The sequence below is a fragment of the Ostrea edulis genome, chromosome 5 (genome assembly GCF_947568905.1).
Source record: "Ostrea edulis chromosome 5, xbOstEdul1.1, whole genome shotgun sequence".
Taxonomy (NCBI): Eukaryota; Metazoa; Mollusca; class Bivalvia; order Ostreida; family Ostreidae; genus Ostrea; species Ostrea edulis.
The window spans coordinates 75,444,515-75,464,920 of NC_079168.1; the positions used below are offsets into that span (position 1 = coordinate 75,444,515).

The 20,406-nt window shown below is 38.1% G+C and overlaps 3 protein-coding genes and 1 pseudogene across 3 annotated transcripts in view; 1 reads left to right on the forward strand and 3 right to left on the reverse strand.

The window, feature by feature from the left end:
- The window catches only part of LOC125651017 (uncharacterized), a 30,223-nt gene extending 26,373 nt beyond the window's left edge, over positions 1-3,850 (reverse strand). Inside the window, exons 1-2 of the mRNA XM_048879617.2 lie at positions 3,646-3,850; positions 533-793 (exon numbers count right to left, since the gene is read on the reverse strand). Of these exons, the coding sequence (XP_048735574.2) occupies positions 533-793; positions 3,646-3,829 (445 nt within the window). The 5' untranslated portion in view covers positions 3,830-3,850. The remainder of the gene's footprint in view (positions 1-532; positions 794-3,645) is intronic.
- A 1,781-nt stretch (positions 3,851-5,631) lies between these two features.
- On the reverse strand, positions 5,632-6,964 carry LOC130055013 (uncharacterized protein K02A2.6-like). Its single transcript, XM_056166162.1, has 2 exons — positions 6,414-6,964; positions 5,632-6,295 (listed from the first exon to the last, which is right to left on the reverse strand). Exons 1-2 carry the CDS (start codon positions 6,962-6,964, stop codon positions 5,632-5,634), a joined length of 1,215 nt encoding a protein of 404 aa, XP_056022137.1.
- Positions 6,965-7,101: 137 nt separating this feature from the next.
- LOC130055014 (uncharacterized) lies at positions 7,102-9,099 on the reverse strand. The gene is made up of 2 exons (XM_056166163.1): positions 8,115-9,099; positions 7,102-7,940 (listed from the first exon to the last, which is right to left on the reverse strand). Exons 1-2 carry the CDS (start codon positions 9,097-9,099, stop codon positions 7,102-7,104), a joined length of 1,824 nt encoding a protein of 607 aa, XP_056022138.1.
- Positions 9,100-15,982: 6,883 nt separating this feature from the next.
- LOC125651014 (uncharacterized) lies at positions 15,983-17,889 on the forward strand (annotated as a pseudogene).
- Positions 17,890-20,406: the final 2,517 nt, after the last annotated feature.

Here is a 20,406-nt window from a genome sequence, read left to right on the forward strand (position 1 = left end):
TATATTTGTATGTAAAACTTTGATCCCCTATTGTGGCCCCATCCAACCCCTGGGGGCCATGATTTGAACAAACTAGAATCTGCACTATGTCAGGAAGTTTTCATGTAAATTTCAGCTTTTCTGGCCCAGTGGTTCTTGAGAAGATTTTTAAATGACCCCACCCTATTTTTGTATTTCTGTGATTATCTCCCCTTTGAAAGGGACATGGGGCCCTTCATTTGAACAAACTTGAAAGCCCTTTGCCCAAGGATGCTTTGTGTCAAGTTTGGTTGAAAGTCGAAAATGTGAAAAGTTTACGACGACACCACCACCGCCGACAGACACCTCTACCTCACCAACACGTAGATAAGTGTGTCCAGCTAAATAAAGTCTTTAAGAAAAGGATGAAGTCTAACACTAATTAAACAATTTTAAAATACTTACTGATTTCAAGTTGTACTTTAAATAAATATCAATTTGCTGATTAGAAAACACTTGGGACTTCATTAATAAACATGAATTTTTCACATTACAATTCTGCAGACAACACAACCTTTATTCCTCAGGTAGACATTATGATCCCAGGGACTGCTGAAGTTTAGAAACCGCTGATTTTTCCACAGTTTCCATGGACGGCCAACGACAAAGTGGAGGTCCTTGTAGTACTCCTCGTCGCCTTTCTTAACAAATTCCACTGCAGTCTCACTGATGTTTGTGGCCTCCAGTTTGAGGTAGCGTATTCTAGTGGAGACATCATTTGAAAGGTCACCATTACCAACTGTATTAAATTCCTCCAACAAATCATCAAATTGACCTGGAGTGAAACATTTCAGATATTTTCTTAAAAACAATTTTCTAAACAGTAGGAATCTTTATATCATCCCATAAAATCAAGGTTTTGATAAATTAGTAACTCTACATTGTATATGAACTGATTTTAAAAGCAAATTGTGAAGGCATTGCTGTTAAAGTCTTTCAAAATTTAAATCTTTTCAGAATGCTGTCGTTGAATAAAATATTCCTTGGTCTCCCCACTATTCGATCATAAATCATGTACGTTACTCATCTTACATTGTGATGCCATATTTTGTGATTGTAAATTAATGTAATTTTTTTTTTATCAATTTAACCAATCATGCAAGCTTGAATTCTTTTTTTTTTTTTATTGTGATATATAATGGCTGCACTGTATCAATAACAGAATTTAATTGATTGCAGTAACAGGTGGCCATGGGTCCTATAGCTATAAATTTTACTGTCAGCCCACCTATTGATATTTTTACTCTTACTATCAGGATCCACACTAAAATATTACAGGTATGGGTAAAATGCAGCATGTTTAACACCATAGTAACACTTTATACACTTTTGATCACTTTCATATGTAAATATAGTGACAGTCAAATCATTTGTAGTTTTGCACATTGTCAATGTATGCAAGTTTTAAATCTTTTGAATGCACATATAAATTTGCTAAAACTATCAGATTATTTAAAGTCTAATAAGCAAAAGAATGTCCATCTTCCATTCTATCATTAACATTGAGATTAAAGGGACTTGGACAAGATTTTTGATCAATTGAAATTCAGTTTTTTATTATAGAAATATAGATCAGTGATTTAGAAATATTTTCACACAGGTGAGAACACCATGATTTTTAAAAAGTATGTCAAAAACATTCAACATTTCCAGATATGTTAATGATAACTCAATTTAGGGAGCAAGCACAAAAAATAAACAAAACCAAAAAAACAAACAAAAAACAAAAAAACTAATCCTGAAAATGTTTCTTATTTAGGATATAAGATTTTTTCTTCAAAGCCATCAACTTGGTGACTGTGTGCATGCTGATAATTAAGTCATGTGACATGTAAACACAAACAGGACTCATGCTTTGTTTTTAAAATAAAAAGTTGCATCATGTTTTGAAATTTAGGTTTGTTACTACTCAAATAAAATCAAATACTATCATATCATTAATTAGATATCTCGATAATTTTTTGTACCAAACTAACCTATTTGAAGCGAACAGCAGTGCCATTAATCTCTGCTGGATATCTGGACTGACACCTTCACCGAGTCTCAGAGCAGTCCTTCATAATTTATGTCTGGAAATTTATTTTAAGTTTTGGCCGGTTCCAGCAATTAATGTGAGGGTTAGGTGATACTGCTGTAATGCAACATTAGTAGAGATTTGAGTTAGTTTAACAGTCTAAAGCAAACAGTAGCATCACCTAAGATTCGGTGAAGGTATCCGTCCATATATTCAGCCGAGCCAAATCTCAGCTGAGATTACAGTGTCACCTAAGTGCACATTAATTGTGGTGTCACCTAAGTGCACATTAATTGTGGTGTCACCTAAGTGCACATTACTTGTGGTGTCACCTAAGTGCACATTAATTGTGGTGTCACCTAAGTGCACATTAATTGTGAGAACCGACTGAAGCTGAAAGTACAGACTGTTCCAAGATTTGGTGAAGACATCAGTCCAAATATTCAGCCGAGCTGATTCTCAGTTGAAATTACAGAACAGTCTATAAATTTTTTGTCACAATCCCAGAAGTCCCTAAAATGCCGGTCAGGGCTCGAAATTAACATATGCCCGTCAGTCTGTGACTGGTTAAAAGTCTGGTGGACTGACTGACATTTGTTTAGTCAGTCCGATGGGACTGGTTAATTTTTTAAAGCATCATTTTGGAAAATATACTTATGAAATTTTATACACAGATTTGGCATGCTTCAATCTGTAGATATCAGACGAATCTGATTCGTAGATATAAATCCCACATTTAAGTGTTACAATATTGTCTGAGGCATATTGAGTTAAATTTCATTTTGATAACATTAACGAAATATGTTTAATAATTTCCGGAAAACTCTGTTGGACTGGTAAATTTTTCTACGGACTGGTTGAAATTATACCCCATCAGTCCGGCTGGACTGGTGACAAAAAAGTTAGTTTCAAGCCCTGCCGGTGTGCATCACATTAAGCCTGTAATGCTGTGGAACAAAATGTAATACTGTACAAATGCTGAAACTTGTTAAATTAGAATTGCCATTGCTACAGGGGGATTATTTGACAAATTTTCAATATAATCACTATTCACCATCTAAGTATCTTGCCATTAAATAGAAAATTTTTATGACTTCATTATCCTACACATTTTTCCCATTTTCTTTTAAATCAAATATTGGTATAGAGATTATGTCAGGCACGCATATATGGGGGTGTGGGTTGGGGTGGCGGGTCTGAACCTATTCTCTTTAGAGAAGTGGACAGGCATAGACTACTGTACATCCATGTAGGCTATGTCTGTCTCACTTCCACCACCCAGAGGCTTGATAGAAAATAAATATATTTGCCTGCACGTATGCACTTCCAGTTGTAAAATACTACATGTTAGTGTTAGTCCATAGTTTGAATTGGCCTCCCTAAATAATGCATGGGTGGAACTCAATTCCTTGGGAAAATATTTCTGGATCCGCTCATATGCATGTGACTGCGCTCCCTCTAATGGTAGCTTCGTCAATATATTAATGCAAAACAAATTGTACGATTATAAGGAGACCTGTCAACACCGTCCATGTCAGCAAAGCTGATGTGCATCACTGACACTAGTGACAGTCCAATCACTGAATCAGACAAGTGCAATGTGTCCCCCTTACCTTCTAAAACTCGGAGGCCAAAGAGACCATCTATGTTCAGCTCACGGTAAGTTGACTTGTAATAGCGAACCAGGCGTTCGATGGCTGACAATGTGTCTGTTAAGGCCTGCAATCTCTTGTCTAATGGGGCTGAAAACGTAAAACTAAAAGTAGCGAACAGAAAAAACCCTGCAAGAGCAACCATCTTCAAAACATATTGTTTAAAATCCCCTGCAAATGAAAATATTTTTCCGGATAGTATAGTAAACTAGATAAATCAAAGTACTGATAGTACTGATAGAGGGTGGCATGGGTTGGGTTTAGAGCTAAGGTGACCTCAAAACAGCACTTACCGAGATTGTAACTGCCTGAATGAGCAATCATTAATGGTGATACATTTTGCTAGGATAATTCAGTAATGGTAAAACAAGATAAACGAGTTCATATATACTTTATCCATGGATACGAAGAAACGATTGGGCCATGAGAAAAGGTGCTTATCGCCTCTACAGCCCAGTAGCTAAGTACTTCGTTACTAGCTTGAAAATACGGATGTATATTTAATTGCTGTTATAAAATTTAGAAATTCATTTCAAAATTAAGGATTATCTCCCTCATGCATAGCTCTTATCCTTGGACGAATTTGGCTCCACTTTTTTGGCACGCTGTATTTGGCTATATTTAGCTCTAAAACTTAATAGTTATTTCGGATTTCAAACATTTCGGTTGAGCATCACTGAAGAGACATTATTTGTCGAAATGCGCATCTGGTGCATCAAAATTGGTACCGTATAAGTTTTACATTTTACCCATTTTCACTTTTTTACACAAATTGACAGATAATGGGTAGAAGATGTGAAATATGAAATTTTATGATCCTACTCCATCTCTAAGACCTATATTTTTACTTTTGAAGTCACACTATTTTTATATAGTTAGTGTAACGTCACGCCATTATTAGAACGTTGTTGACGTCACTCAGTAAATACACTACACAATAGGAAACAGTAATCTTGTTTAATTAATTAAAATGTTTCTGTTTGAAATATCTTATATTCTAATATTTAGAAAACATGTTATGATAGCAATTGTCATTTCTTTAAATTTATGCATGCATTTTAAATGCTGACTGGTGTAATCATAACTGGAATAAAATATTAAATTCAAAAATTTAGAATGAATGCATCAGTCTGACCATTTGGGTCGGAGATTATGTGTAAAGGGTTACATATGCATGACAAGTTTAAAGTAGTTCTAGTATTTACATTTTTTCAAATAAAAGGCACATACGGTAAATTGATTTTTTTTTTATAACTATACTCCTGTTAATTCTTTAGCATGTATTGTTAATTCAAGACACAGGTTTGTGTATTTTACGACAACAGTATATCGATGACATTTTTGAATTATGATTGTTTTAAACGAATTTATCAATCAGATACAATATCAGATACAATATTGCTACAAATCAAACAAGCATTTCATAAAACACACCAGGAATGAATTTAGGGAGAGCTACATATTTGCAGCGGGGGGGGGGGGGGGGGGGGTGTCCTTCTACAATCTGTAGATTGTAAAGTATACATCTAGAAGAAAAAAAAGAATCATTGCTGTAATATTCTGTTAAAGCAATTCAATAACTAAAATCAGTTGCCGCGCTTTGTACATTTATTTACGGAACATGTGCTTACAACATAAAATACAGAACCAAAACGAACATGGAATACATAATTACGGGTTGCACTAATTGACGATATGACATGTATGAAGCATTAAGAGTATAGGATATTACATCCCTCCTTTTCTTAGATTTGAAATCCTATCTGAGCAAACATAAGTAATCTATTTAAAATGTTTGACTAGAGTTGTTTTCACAGTTCGTTAATACTTGACTAGAGTTAATGACTAGAGCTTCTATTCGTTGATACGCGAACAATAATAAAACATTATACGCAAAGAACATACACATAAACAAACAAAGGATAATTCAGGGGATTATTATGCCCCTCACTGATTATTCACACGTATCACATAATCTTGTAAGTAAGTGGGTTGCTTCCTCTGTCTTGTAGGGCGCGAAGTGTGTGCTTCACCATCTCGAACCTCAGGGATTTTCAGGTGGTTTTTCTGTGTTGGGACATCTGGTACCTCTTCTTCATCAGCTGTATCTGCAGCTTGGAGTTGATGTTTTGTTTTCTTGAAGAATGATGAGTTGCGTGTCACATTTCTCTCGTTCTGTTTAGTGGTTATCATATTTCCTTTTCTGTTAGTTACGACGTGTGGTACAGGATCATACGATGGTGTGGTCTTGTTTTCTCTGACTTCATTCCTTAGTAGCACGTGGTCTCCAATCTGAATATCGCTCCGTCTTGTTTTCATCCTTTCGTCTGCACCAGCTTTCATTAGTGTTTTTGAAATTTTATCATTTTGACGCAAGAGTTCGTCATTTTTGGTTTGTTTCCTTGGGACCGATGGTAGCTTCGTCTTTGCTTCTCTGTTGAACATTAGCTTGAAGGGACTTATTCCTGTAGAACTATGTGGAGTTGTTCTGTATTGTCTGAGGAATTGGAACATGGACTGTTTCCAGTTTCTTCGCTCTATTCCAGCTGCTTTGATATTTTTCATCAGTGGCTTGTTGAATGCTTCAGCTTGAGCATTTGCTTGAGGCCATCTTGAAGTAATTTTTCTGTGGGTGAATCCTGTGTTGTTGGCATATTCTCTAAATTGGTAGGAGTTGAACGGACTTGATGACTCTAGGGATTCCAAAAGTAGATAATACCTTGTCTAACACCGGTATAACACTTTGGGCTGATACCGATTTGATGATTTCTACAACAAGGTATCTCGAGTATTCATCAATGATGACAAAGAGATAATCGCCTGATGGTAGTGGGCAGCAGAAATCAGCACCGAGGTCATCCCAGGGTTCCTGAGGCAATTCTGACATTTTGAGTAGTTCTATCTGTTTTGACTGGGTTATTGCTTGACAAGCCAAGCAGTCCTTGACCAAGTTATCTACTCTGTCATTTATCCCTGGAAACCAGACTTTGGATCTGAGAAATGCCTTGGTTTTTGCAAGACCTTGGTGTCCTTCGTGCGCAATTTTTATAGCTTGGTCCCTCAAGGCTTTTGGCAAAATTATTCTCTTCCCTCGAAGCAAAACGGTATCACAGTGAACTGCAAGTTCATCTTGAATACTTCTATATACCTGAAGCTCCTCCATGTCTATCGTATGGTCTAGCTTCTTCATTTCGTACCATCGCCCAATGCGTGCATATTCCATGGCTTTCTGCATTGTTCTGTCTCGTTCGCTTGCGTCCTTCACTTGGCTAAGTGACATCGCGTTCGGCAACGATTCTATGGCTATGAAGCTTACATACTGTTCGGCCACTTTCTCTTCGTGTGAGCGTACATGTATTTCTTGAATTGGATGCCGTGACATATAGTCAGCAGGATTGTTACATCCTGGCTCATACTTTATAGTAAGTTTGTATGGTTGGAGACGCGTAGACTCCATCTTTCTATTCTCAGTGGTAGATTTGGTTTCTGCCATATCTTTTCGAGTGGTTTATGGTCTGTGATTATGTTTACATTGTTGGCGCCACGGATGTATATGTCAAAGTGTTCACAAGCCCATACTATTGCCAATGCCTCACGCTCGGTCTGGCTGTATCTCGATTCCGTATCGGTTAATGCTCGACTTGCATAAGCAATGGATTTCTGTTTCTGGGACATGATCGCTCCTAGTCCAATAGGGCTGGCATCAACTAGTATTTTGACTTCACTTGTCGGGTCAAAATAAGTCATTATGGTTTCGCTCGACAGTTCCTCCTTTAATTTGTCGAAAGCACTTTGCTGTTTGCAGTCCCATTTCCAGTCTGTTGATTGACGAGTAAGATTACGGAGCGGTTCTGTGATGGAAGCATAGTGTGGAATGAAACGAGACGAGTAGTTTGTCATTCCCAAGAAGCTGCGTAGTTCTGCTACGTTTGCCGGAGGTGCTGTATCCTTTACGGCTTGAACCTTTCTTGGATCTGGTGAGATTCCATCTTTGGAAAATACAACGCCAAAGAATGTTAGCTTGTCTTTGTTGAGCTCACATTTGCCTCTGTTTACGGTTAGTCCACTTTTCTGCAATGCCTGTAGAGTTGCTTCAAGTGCGCTGTCGTGTTGTTGTTGGGTTTTCCCGTACACTATGATATCATCGGATATGTTCTTCGCATTTTTGACATTTTGTATGATGCATCTTATTGTCTCTTGAAAGATCTCTGAGGCTGACGAGATTCCAAAATTTAGTCTCTTGTATCGGAACAGTCCTAGGTGTGTGCTAAATGTATTAATGTATCTACACTGTTCCTCCAGTTACAACTGATGGTATCCGGATTTGAGATCTAATTTACTAAATATTGTTGCACCATTTAAGTCGTGGATAAGTTCTTCAACTGTTGGTAACACGTGTCTTTCCCTCACTATTGCTTTGTTTGCCTCACGCATATCGATACAGAGTCGGATTTCATTTGGGTTTTTCTTGGGTGGTGTCACTATTGGGGAAACCCAGGGCGTAGGAGTGTTTCCAACTTTCTCTATGATATCTTGATCAAGTAATGTCTGAATTTCCTTCTCTACTTTGGGTCTTAGGTGAAAAGGGGTCCTCCTGTTTCTTTGAGCGACAGGCTTTACGTCCAGGTCAATGTGAAGTTTGACTGGTTTTCCAGTGTACTTTCCTATTTTATCCTTGAATACTTCTGGATATTTTGCCTCTAATTTCGGCTGTGTGATGTGACTAACAACATGGACTAGTTCTAGTTGATATGCTGTCGTGTATCCTAGCAAAGCGCCATGACTTCCTTTGACAACATGGAACCGGAATATTCCATACTTGTTTTTTGTTTCCACCTCCAGCTCACAATTTCCAAGAACTTCAAGTTGATTTCCTCCACCGTATGGCAGCAGTTTTATTTTGTCTTTCTTCAACTTTGGGCTTCCTAAATATATGTGAGTCTTCTCATCCAATATGTTTACTCTGGCACCTGTGTCGATCATCAGTCTGCAGTTTTTCTGATTTACCATGCGTGATGTCATTGGAGTTTTCCCCACTGATCTGACTTGTTCCTGTATGCTGTATGTGTACTCTCCATCGGAGCTGTCAGTGTTTTTGTTGAGTTGCTCTGCATACTTTTCATGTTCCTGGACTTCATACACACGGCTTTCTGCATGTGAATGCTTGTTTTGACGACTGCGACATACCTTTGCAAAATGGTTTAGTTTGTGACACGAGTTACATTTCTTGCCTTTGGCAGGGCAAGGTTTCTGTTTATGAGTGAAATTCTCTCCACAATTCCTGCACGTGGACTGGTGGTGTGTTTTCTGTTGCCTCTCGGATGTGGGCCATTTCTTTTTAAAGCTGGTGTCGCGACTTCTCGTTGGGAATTTTTCTGTTTTTGTTTTAATTTTGTTCACACTTTCCCTTTCCATTTCAGTGGCTTGGTAGTCCGCAAGTTCTAATGTTCAGCCAAGTGTAAGTATGTCATCCAATGACTTGTCCGGCTCTCTCAGTGCTCTTCGGCGGAGGCGATTAGAGAGGCAATTTTGGATCACTTGCGATAAGATTTCTTTGTCTACGTTTGGAAATTCACAAGATTTTGTGAGTTTTCTTAATTCCGTCGCGAATTCATCTAGTGACTGACCTTCATTCTGTTTGCATGTCCTGAACTTGTATATTTCCATCTGAGTGTTTTTCTTTGGATCGAAATATTCTTCAGAACGTCCTTTGTTGCTTCGTATGTAGCGTCTGTGTCTCTTTTTTCCGCTTCATATATGTCGTACACTGTTTCACCGACATAATAAAGAAGTAGGGCTCTTTTCCTATCCCCGTTTTCTATTTTCATTCCCACGAAGAGGTTCTCCAGTCTCGATACCCATCTCTCCCATCGTGGGCCTGCGTTACTCTTATCGCTGAAATAATCGAATGACGGGAAACTCGGAAGTTGACCTGCCATGATGATAATTTTACCTCGTCGCCAATGTAATATTCTGTTAAAGCAATTCAATAACTAAAATCAGTTGCCGCGCTTTGTACATTTATTTACGAGCTAAGTAATGAGATCAAAATCATCATCAAATAATTATGTACAAGTGTTCTCTCAAAAGAACGGTTATTTTGATACCTTTCTTTAATTTACAGTTTATATCAATATAGATCGGTGATTAATGTAACAATTTTTTTCTTATTCTAACATAGGCTAGAATCCCGTGAGGATCCGGTTTAAAATAGGTCCTCAGTACCCCCTTGTTTGTCGTAAAAGGCGACTAAATGGGGCGGTCCTTCGGATGAGACCGCAAAAACCGAGGTGCCGTATCGCAGCAGGTGTGGAACGATAAAGATCCCTCCCTGCTCAAAGGCCATAAGTGCCGAGCGTAGGGCTAAATTTTGCAGCCCATCAAGGCAGTGGTGACGTCTCCATATGAGTGAAATATTCTCGAGAGGGACGTAAAACAATATTTAATCAATCAATCATAGGTTAGACTTCGATTACAAAGAGGAAGGCCCCTTTGCAATTTTCAGAGTTCTCGGTTCTGTCTTTACGGACGTACGGGTCTTTTTTTTATATCTATATCTAAAATTCAATGTGGGCCCCTCTCTGACTTGTAGTTGACTTTGGTACAGTTGAAACTGGTGCTATTCCATTCATCATTAGATATACCTGATAAGAAATTGTACAAATCATTTACCAGGTAGAGAAACCCAAGATTATTTCAACAAATCTCTCGCTAAATCAGGTTCAGAACTAAAAGCAAAAGGGGGAATGCCTGTCCCTACTTTGTTGGACAATATACTTTTTCCGTCATCTTAATTAATTTTACATGCAGAGATCGTTATGCGTTACACGCTAAAATTGGATTGAATGGCTGGTTTTCCCCTGTAAAAACTAAGTAATGCATAGCTCTTATCCTTGGACGAATTTGGCTCCACTTGTTTGGCACGCTGTTTTTGGCTATATTTAGATCTAAAACTTCATAGTTATTTCGGATTTCAAACATTTCGGTTGAGCATCACTGAAGAGACATTATTTGTCGAAATGCGCATCTGGTGCATCAAAATTGGTACCGTATAAGTTTTACATTAGTAAAAACTAATGAAATGTAAATTTGAACATGAATTGAATCCAGGCATTGAAGCACTGAAGGCTTCATACCCTCCCTCTCCCCACCTCTACCCATTATTTAGGATTTTTAACTTTTGGTTTAGGTTAAATAAACCTTTATATATTTTGATAGCATCTCAGAGAATAACATTGACATTTAGAATTGCTGAAAGTCGATGGATATATCAAATTTTTATCATAAAGATTATACATGTATATTTTATATACAACATTATTTGAATTAATATATGCATATGGATTAATAAATAACACAGAAAATTATCCACTATTATGTTTTCAAAGTTGGTCAGTAATAGTCGTAACAGTTATGATTGCATGATAATCGAAATATTCGTGATCTGACATTATCACTTTCATTACACGGAATGATCATGATGATCAACATTTCTGGAGACGAATAATCCCCCCCCCCCACACCCCCACGCACACTCCAAATGTTCTACAATCAATCGATCCATTTCTTAAAAAATAAAAATGAATCTACTTTTATAGCACTTTATATAGAGTATAGAATGAATACAAGTATATTTCATCATCACCGTTTGTTGATATGAATCCACATAAGGCTACTGCTCCAGATGCAATGTCTGCAAGATTCTTCAAGAAATTTCAGCAGTCATTCACTCTCATCTTTCAGGCCTCTGGACCAAAGCACCATACCTAACAACTGGCAGGTTGATTGATTGTATCTTGTTTAACGTTTCTCTCATCTGGAGACGTCACCAAGACCGGTTTTAAAAGGGCTTCAAATTTAGGCCTTTGCTCGGCGCTTACGGCCATTGAGCAGTGAGGGTTCTTTAGCGTGCCACACCTACTGTGACACGGGACATCCGTTTTTAAGGTCATTTCCGAGGACCCGTGACACTGACACCTGATGCCGAGCGTTTGGCGATGGAACTGTCGCTACCTGTTTTAACGACTTACGTCTGTCGGATACGAACTCCGACCTTCCGCATGCGGAGCGAACGTTCTAACCTCTAGACCAGCGCAGCGGTAACAACTAGAGGATGAATGTTGTTTTAATCTTCAGGAAAGGGGACCGTAGCAAACCATCTAACTACTGACCAGTCTCCCTTACCTCAGTCTGCTCCAAACTGGTGGAACACATCATTTATAGCCATCGCGGCAGGCTACTGACAAATAAGTTGATGTTGCAGTGGTTTCTACAGTCTCGTTTAAAGTCGGCATTTTGCAAATGTTATGGTCGTTTTAACGATCTCATTTACCATTACGACATGTCATTAGGGGTGAATTGCTTGGCCTGACATGTTTCATACCAATTAAAGCCGTTGACTACGGATTACTTTTTATCCAATCGAGAAGGTGTAACCAGTTGACAAGGGATGTTTACTCCTACTAGGCACCTGGCCCCCTCTCTGGTGTGTCCAGGGATCAGTGTTTGTCCTACTCTTGATTTTGTATTCTTTATTCGTTATCTTTACCTTTCCACTTGATGACCGTCTTCGAAACTGATAACACGCCCTGGACTACCAGCATGGCTTTCGAAAGAATATATCCCATGAACTTCAGCTGATAAACACTTTTCACAGATCAATGTCATCCTACGTGATTTCTCCAAGGCGTTCAACAAACACCGTCGGATACCCACATCTGATCTCGTCTTCTAATGGTCATGATGAGTAGAAGACGGGATCAGCCGTGAGTATCCGTCGATGTTCAACACGGTGTCCCACCAAACTACATCATTTTAACGTAAAGACATCTACGTTGAGTTGGATTGACAGTTTTTTTGAAAAGCGAACGCAGAAAGTCGTAGCAGACGATGAATAATCTGACATCGCACCCGTAACATCGGGGATCCCTCAGTGAACTGTCCTTGGACTGTTCTTGGTATTCATAAAGGACCTACCAAGCAAAGCCAGGGGCACCGCTAGGCTGTTCGCTCATGACTGCCTCCTGAACTCATCAGACGACGACGCCTCTCTACAATAGGGCCTTGAAAACCTTCAAGAATGGGAGTGCCAATGACAGATACACCTCAATCCGGGCAATTGTGAGGTGATCCACAGGAAGAGAAGAAATATAGACATACTATTATACTACATCCACGGCAAGGCACTCGGAATTACCAACGGAGACAACCTCTCCTGGAACCAGCTCATCGACACCATTTGCAGAAAGGTTAGCAGCCACGGCATTCCTTAGGTGCAACCTTAATTAATCTCGATATGTAGAACACTGGACAGTTCCGGCAGCGGTCCTGAGTTTGATCCTCACCAGGAACGAATACTTTCCTGTTGCACAAAGACAATTGATCTATATAGATGTTAGAGAGTATGGAGCGCCAAATTGACATAATTGAAGATAATGGGGTTTATCCATTGTGGATAAACCTGGTTATTTTGTGCTGGTCATATTTAAAGATCCATAACTCTTACTAATGTTATCTAATTTAGATCGGGTTCAATATACTAAATTCCCTTCCTTTAATTTGCGCATGTCATCTAGATTGTTCCTTTCCTTTTCATAGCTTGACAGGAGCAGACGCTAAATTTTTCAATTTGTAATCTGTTGTAATCCTGCAGTTTCATTAGTTTAAGACAGAGATGCTCCGGGCAGCAAGGAAAACAAAAGAAAAGAGTCCGTATTACAGGACAAAAGAAGTAAATTCGGCCGTGAATTACCATGCTAGAAATCGGCGAGTAGCAGCTAGGCCTACAGTGACTCGTGCTACCTCCGCCATATTGCATCCGGATGAGACACAAAATGCAGCTCCGGAGATGGTGCAGAGTTCGACAACGGCGATGTTAGAAGGTGCAGTTCCAGTGTTTATGCAGAGTGCGGCACCAGTGTTACTACCGCATACAGCACCGGCGGTGACACAGACTGCATCGCAGACGGAGGCTCCAGTCGAGATCTAGCCTACCCCGAGCCCATCCACATTGACCCCCTTCACGTTAGAGGATTCGGGCACAAATAGTACAGGTACGGTCAATTATGACCCTTTAGATAACTTGCCGAATCCATTTATTAGTGTAGCTTCTCCACTTGCTGCTCATGTGCCTCAAAACACAAGAGAAAAAATATTTAATAATCAGTTTGTAAATTTTGCAACTCTTTTGTCTCGTGATCCTACTGCAACTCAGCAAAATCAAGTGGTATTTGAGGATGGGATTTTCCAGGTTAAACCAAAACAAAGAGACCAAAAAATTTCAAATTTTTCACAGTGGCTAGATGCCTTTTCTATTTTTGCTTCGGTATACTTGTTAAAATATAAGTCCCAAGCAATACCACTGTTTAAATATATGACCCTGATTAAGAGGGGGTCTGAAAGATTGAGAGGTAATTGGTTGGATTATGACATTCAGTTTCGGCTGAAAAAATCCTACAATACTTCTTTATGCTGGGCATCAGTTGATGCAGAATTGTGGATGATTTACATGCAATCATCCCCTTCCACAAATTTGGAATCTCGTCAGCCAGGCCCACAAGGACAGCGTAAATGTTATGCTTACAATTATGATGGTATTTGCAACAAGCCAAATTGTAATTTTTTCCATAGCTGTCTCAAGTGCAATGCTTTCCATCCGTTAGTCAAATGTTTCAAGAACAATTCAAATTCAGTAGTTAAACCCACTTCTCATTTCAATGTCCGTAATCAATCCCATCTTTATTCCAGGAATCAACAGTTCCGTCAGCCTGTGGGAGGGTCAAAATCCAATCCTGTCACATAAATCTACTAATTTATGGCAGTTGGGTCATTCCCCAATTAATTCTATTAACTTGGATCATTTGTTATTTTCATACCCCAATGTTCATGATGCAAATTGCTTATCTATAGGCTTTAAATTTGGGTTTTCTCTAAATTTTACTGGTCTTAGGAGGAGGGTGGAGTTCAAAAACATGAATTCTGCAGATCAATTTAAATTTCAGTTACACGAAAAGATTGATAAGGAGGTTAGGTTAGGTAGAATATTGGGGCCATTTTTACATCTTCCAATATCAAACTTGCGGTGCAATCCCGTAGGTTTAGTCCCTAAGAAGCAGGGAGGTTGGCGAATGATTACTAATCTCTCTTACCCTCCAGGCAATAGTGTTAATGATTTCATAGATCCTAATATTTGTTCAGTAAATTATTCAACTTTTGATGATGCAATCGCATTGATTGCTTCAATGGGCCCAGGAGCATTACTAGCAAAAATGGATATTTCAAGCGCATTTCGTCTTTTACCAGTGTCACCAAAGGATTTTTGTTTATTGGGTTTCAAACACTTAGGGGCATATTATATAGATAAGTGTTTGCCAATGGGATGTTCGTTATCATGTGCCTTATTTGAAAAGTTCTCTACATTTCTCCATTGGGAATTGACCCGTAGGTCTAATTTACATTCAGTTGTTCACTATTTAGATGATTTTATGTTCATTGGTAGAGCTAGTTCATCTGATTGCATGCAATTGATGATGCAATTTGAAGGTTTGTGTTTAGAGTTGGGCATTCCTTTGGCATTAGAAAAAACTGAAGGGCCAACTCATCATTTGACATTTTTAGGTTTGGGAATCAATACTGTTTGTATGACTATTTTTGTACCAGAAGAAAAAGTCCAGGAGCTTCTAAGCAAAATTTATGCAGTTTTGGAATTGAAAAAAGCAACTTTAAAACAATTGCAATCATTAGCAGGTGCACTTGCATTTGTAGTCAAAGCATTGCCAGCAGGTAGGGCTTTTTGTACTAGGATTTACGCTTCCTTTGCTGGGGTTAAGAAACCATTTCATTTTGTAAGGATAACAACAGAGATTAGGTCGGACTTGTTAATGTGGGTTCAGTTTCTCAGCCAGTTTAATGGTATCACACCATTTCCAGGTATTATTTGGCAGGAAGCAGATGCACTGCATTTTTATTCGGATAGTTCTGGTTCCCTGGGCTGTGGTGTTGTGTTTGGTAGACATTGGTGTTGTATGCATTGACCTACTTGTTGGAAAGAAGATATATACAGGGATATTTCTTTGTTAGAACTCATTCCCATAGTGTTAGGAGTTGTTATTTGGGCTGAGAATTTGAAAGAAAAAAAGCTCATTCTTCATATTGATAATGTAGCCTTGGTTTACATTATTAATCGCAAATCTTCCAAAAACAAGAGAATTATGACTTTAATTATGATGTTGGTTTTGCAAACACTGAAGTTCAATATACAAATAAGGGCTCAGCATATTCCAGGTGTAAAAAATGAAATTGCAGATGCTATTTCTCGCTTGCAGTGGTCCAGGTTTCGGCAACTGGCTCCCTGGGCAGATCCATATCCCTTCATGGTTCCTATGGAGTTTTGGACTGTTATTCAGCAACTATAGACAGTCTCCTGCAGGCTAGTGTTTCTCAAAACACAGCTAGGGTGTATTGCCAAGCATGGCAATGTTTTAACAATTTTAGGCTAGAATAATCATTTCTGCAAGTTTGGCCTCCTCCAATATATCATGTCATAAATTTTATAGCCTATCTTTCAGAAAGTGGACTGGCTTTTTCTACTGCCAAATGCTATTTGTCAGGATTAAGTTTTCTGATCAATTTACATGGGTGGGAAAATCCAGTTGACTCTTTTATTGCAAAGAAGTTAATGGCAGGTTATAAGAAATCTAATATATCTCAAGATATTAGAAAGCCCATTTCATTGTGTTTGTTGTCACAAATTATCAATGCGTTGCCTCATGTGTGTTATTCCACTTACGAGGTAACTCTATTTCAGCCTGCCTTTGCATTGGCATTTTTTGCATTACTGAGAGTGAGCGAGGTGGTAAGATTAGGTGTTGATCATGTTACTGCATCTTGGGATACTGTTTCAGTTTTTATAAAAACTTCAAAGACTGACCAATCTGGCCTTGGGGCAGTTGTTCAGGTCCAAAGATCAAATGATACAGCATTGTTGTTTCAAGCTTTGCAGAATTATTTTGCTTTATCTAAACATATGCAGAAGGTATTTTTCCTTTCGCACCTGAACTCAAAACCTTTAACCCAATACCAATTTTCATCCATGTTGAACAAGGCTCTACAATTTTTGCATATTCAATCATCTGATTTTAAGACCCATTCATTTCGGATTGGGGGGGGGGGGGGCAACCTACTTGTATATCAAGGGTTATTCCGAGGAACATATTAAGCAGATGGGAAGGTGGCATGCAGTTGCTTACAAATCTTACATTAGACCATTATCATGTACCACTTAAGTAGCTAGTAAGTTGCTAGATAGGTATTAACAATTTATTACCTAATTTAAAGCCTCCACTTTACATAATTATTCCTAACTAAACATCAAATTAAATCTTTATCTTGGTTCATTCAATTTAATTTCTCTGGATTCCATCTGGATCATAGGTTCATTCATAATACATTGGGCCAATCTCTGTGCACAGAACTCCAATAGAGAACATCTTTGTCTGGAGTCTTTCACCATCTTATGGCACGGGATTCGGGGTATGGTTTGGGAGCAGTTATATCCAACAATTCAATTTTTATCATCCAGAAACAAAGCTCCAAGGATAATTGTTATTCACTGCGGTGACAATAATATAGGTCAACCTCGCAACACATTAAGAGGCCTCCAAAAAAATTCAAATCTACTTTAGCTGATATTGCTCATTTACTTCCCCACACTGCTCTCATTTAGTTACATATTTTGCCACGTAATAGTTGGGTTCATTGTCTTGCAAACATGGAGGGTGAAAAATGCAGGCGTAGAATCAATAGTGCTTGGGCAACATTTGTCATTGATAGATTTCAGGGGCGGGGGGCATCTATTAGTTACCCAGACATTAGTGCACAGCAAAGGGCTTTGTTCAAGAGGGATGGGGTTCATTTATCTGACTTGGGTAATTCCATCTTTATTAATACATTGAGCAATGCACTGCATCATTTTATTAAGTTTAACTTTTCTTCACCTACATTCCCATAATCCAAAGTCACCAACCCCCATATATTGTCTTCAATTGTATTCTAATGGGGATGGAATTCTCAAATTTTGTGCTTGTCATGTGTTAAATTTGCGTGTGCAATTTTCAGTTCAATGGTATTGGCAAATTTAATGTTTTCATTAAAATTTGTCAATCATATTACTCAGTGCGGTACCATCTGTACATTACCATTTATTTCGGTTGGCAATTTTCAGTGTTCTGAAGCGTTATCTGCGCTTTCATATAGATCCTTATAAATTATATAGTGGTACCATCTGTACCAAAAGTATCTGTATTTCAAATATAGTGTTTTGAAGCACCATCTGTGCTTATATATATATATGTGTGTGTGTGTGTGTGTGTGTATAGTTTGATTTGGGGCTGCAAAATTGCCGCCCCACCCTGGTGGTGGCGGATGGGTCTTGGGGCAACGTCCTGTGACCCATTTGGCATAATTTTGCATAGATTGCTGTCTCCGGGGGGTACTGTTTTTTCCAGGTTCCCTGGATCAAGATGGCACTTCTATTGCTGAATCTTTATGCTGCCAAATATATCTCATCGGCGCATACATTTCTTCATTATGTGTAATTTCTTATGTATTTTATTTCTATTTAATGGCCATGACAAGCACGCCAAAACACATTTTTGCTTATCATTTGTTATCAACTTATACCTTTGTTTAAGGGTAGTTTTGATCAAAATGTCTTCTGTCGTGGTTATATTGAAACTTTCACGAAATAATAGGGTTTATCCATTGTGGATAAACCTGGTTATTTTGTGCTGGTCATATTTAAAGATCCATAACTCTTACTAATGTTATCTAATTTAGATCGGGTTCAATATACTAAATTCCCTTCCTTTAATTTGCGCATGTCATCTAGATTGTTCCTTTCCTTTTCATAGTTTGACAGGAGCAGACGCTAAATTTTTCAATTCCCACCCTCCCTCCCAGTACCTAAACTTTAGTATATCCATTTAATGCTCAATTTCACCTCGATCCACGTCTTTTCTTTAAAATAAGATATTGTGCATCAATGATATAATTATAGTTCCTGTTGTCACTTTTGGTTTGTTAATTTCTCTTTTCAGCGTCATGGCTTGGACCGCTTGGCTTTGAAGTGTGGAAGAGTTGAAAACAGTGTTTGGAGGTTTAGGGTCCAAATTGTATCTCCGTGTTCGGTGATGGACGATGAGCATAATTTTGCATAGATTGCTGTCTCCGGGGGGTACTTTTTTTTCCAGGCTCCCTGGATCAAGATGGCACTTCTATTGCTGAATCTTTATGCTGCCAAATATATCTCATCGGCGCATACATTTCTTCATTATGTGTAATTTCTTATGTATTTTATTTCTATTAAATGGCCATGACAAGCACGCCAAAACACATTTTTGCTTATTATTTGTTATCAACTTATACCTTTGTTTAAGGGTAGTTTTGATCAAAATGTCTTCTGTCGTGGTTATATTGAAACTGTCACGAAATAATTATCTTTAATTGTTTGAAGATATCATCAATTCAATTATTGCACGCAGTAATCGAATTGATGCGTGCATCAATTCAATTGATCAGAGGAATAATTGATTTGATGCGCGTATTAATACAATTGATGAGAGCAATAACTGATTTGATGTGCATATCAATTAAATTATTGCTCTCAACAAATCCTGTTGAGCGCATCAATGTTAAAAAAAAATGGAGCTCTGTATAAATAATTTGATGTTCTCTATTTCTTCAATTATTTACAACGCTTTTGTATCAGGAAATTAATGCGTGCATCAATTCTTTTAAAGAGAGCAACAATTCAATGAAAGAGATAGCAAACACTCTGATGCATGGCAATACATAGTCCCCTACCGGTTGCAAAAATTACTGTACCAGAACAATATTCAAAGTTCATTATGTAGGTTATGGTAAAATGGAAATTGGGGAACCAGGATAGCAATGATTGGAAATCAACTACTATTCGAGTAGAGACTAGACCAAGAAAAAAAGACAAATTTATAATTTGGTTTATGTCTTTAACCAAGTCAATAAACTGTGACATGTAAATGATCATGATTAATTTAGCTATATTGTTGTATTACTATGCTAAAAGTTTTAATGAGTGTAGTATTCTTATCTACAGAGATAAGAAACTTTGATGTAAACTAACAATTCATGCTATTTTTCTAAGTCCAAGGGCCATAACTTAATGGAAAATCAACGGACCAAGATGAAATTCGAACTTGATCTGTAACTTGCTATGGCAAATCAATGTACCAAATATCAAATGAATATCTGCAAGCACAACCAGAGAAAAGGTCCGGAAAACTGATAATTCATGCTATTTTTCTAAGTCCAAGGGCCATAACTAAGTGAAAAATCAACGGACCGAGACGAAATTCGAACTCGATCTGTAACTTGTTATGGTAAAGCGACATAGCAAATATAAAATAAATATCTGCAAGAAAAGAGAAAAAAGTGCGGAAAACTTAACTGACGGACAGACAGACAGACGGAACGGAGCGCAAACCTAAAGTTTCCTTCGACTTTGTCGGTAGGGGACTAATTAATTCAAATGTAGATATGTTGAAGATATCACTAATTACATGTATACAGTTGCTCTCTCTAAAAGAATTATTGTGCCGAGCAATTGAATTATTGACGTCCCATCAAAAAAAAAATTCACTTATATTGAGACGTCGCCAGCTGTTGTGAAGTACCACACATTTAGAC

Bases quoted from the DNA above. Each gene is read 5' to 3' on its own strand.
- LOC130055013 (XM_056166162.1), bottom strand. From the start codon at position 6,964: ATGTCACTTAGCCAAGTGAAGGACGCAAGCGAACGAGACAGAACAATG. The intron at 6,296-6,413 runs GTTAGACAAGGT...AATTACTTCAAG, and splicing joins GCCCAAAGTGTTATACCGGT to ATGGCCTCAAGCAAATGCTC.
- LOC130055014 (XM_056166163.1), bottom strand. From the start codon at position 9,099: ATGGAAAGGGAAAGTGTGAACAAAATTAAAACAAAAACAGAAAAATTC. The intron at 7,941-8,114 runs GTGAGGCAAACA...GCACACACCTAG, and splicing joins CCGACTCTGTATCGATATGC to GACTGTTCCGATACAAGAGA.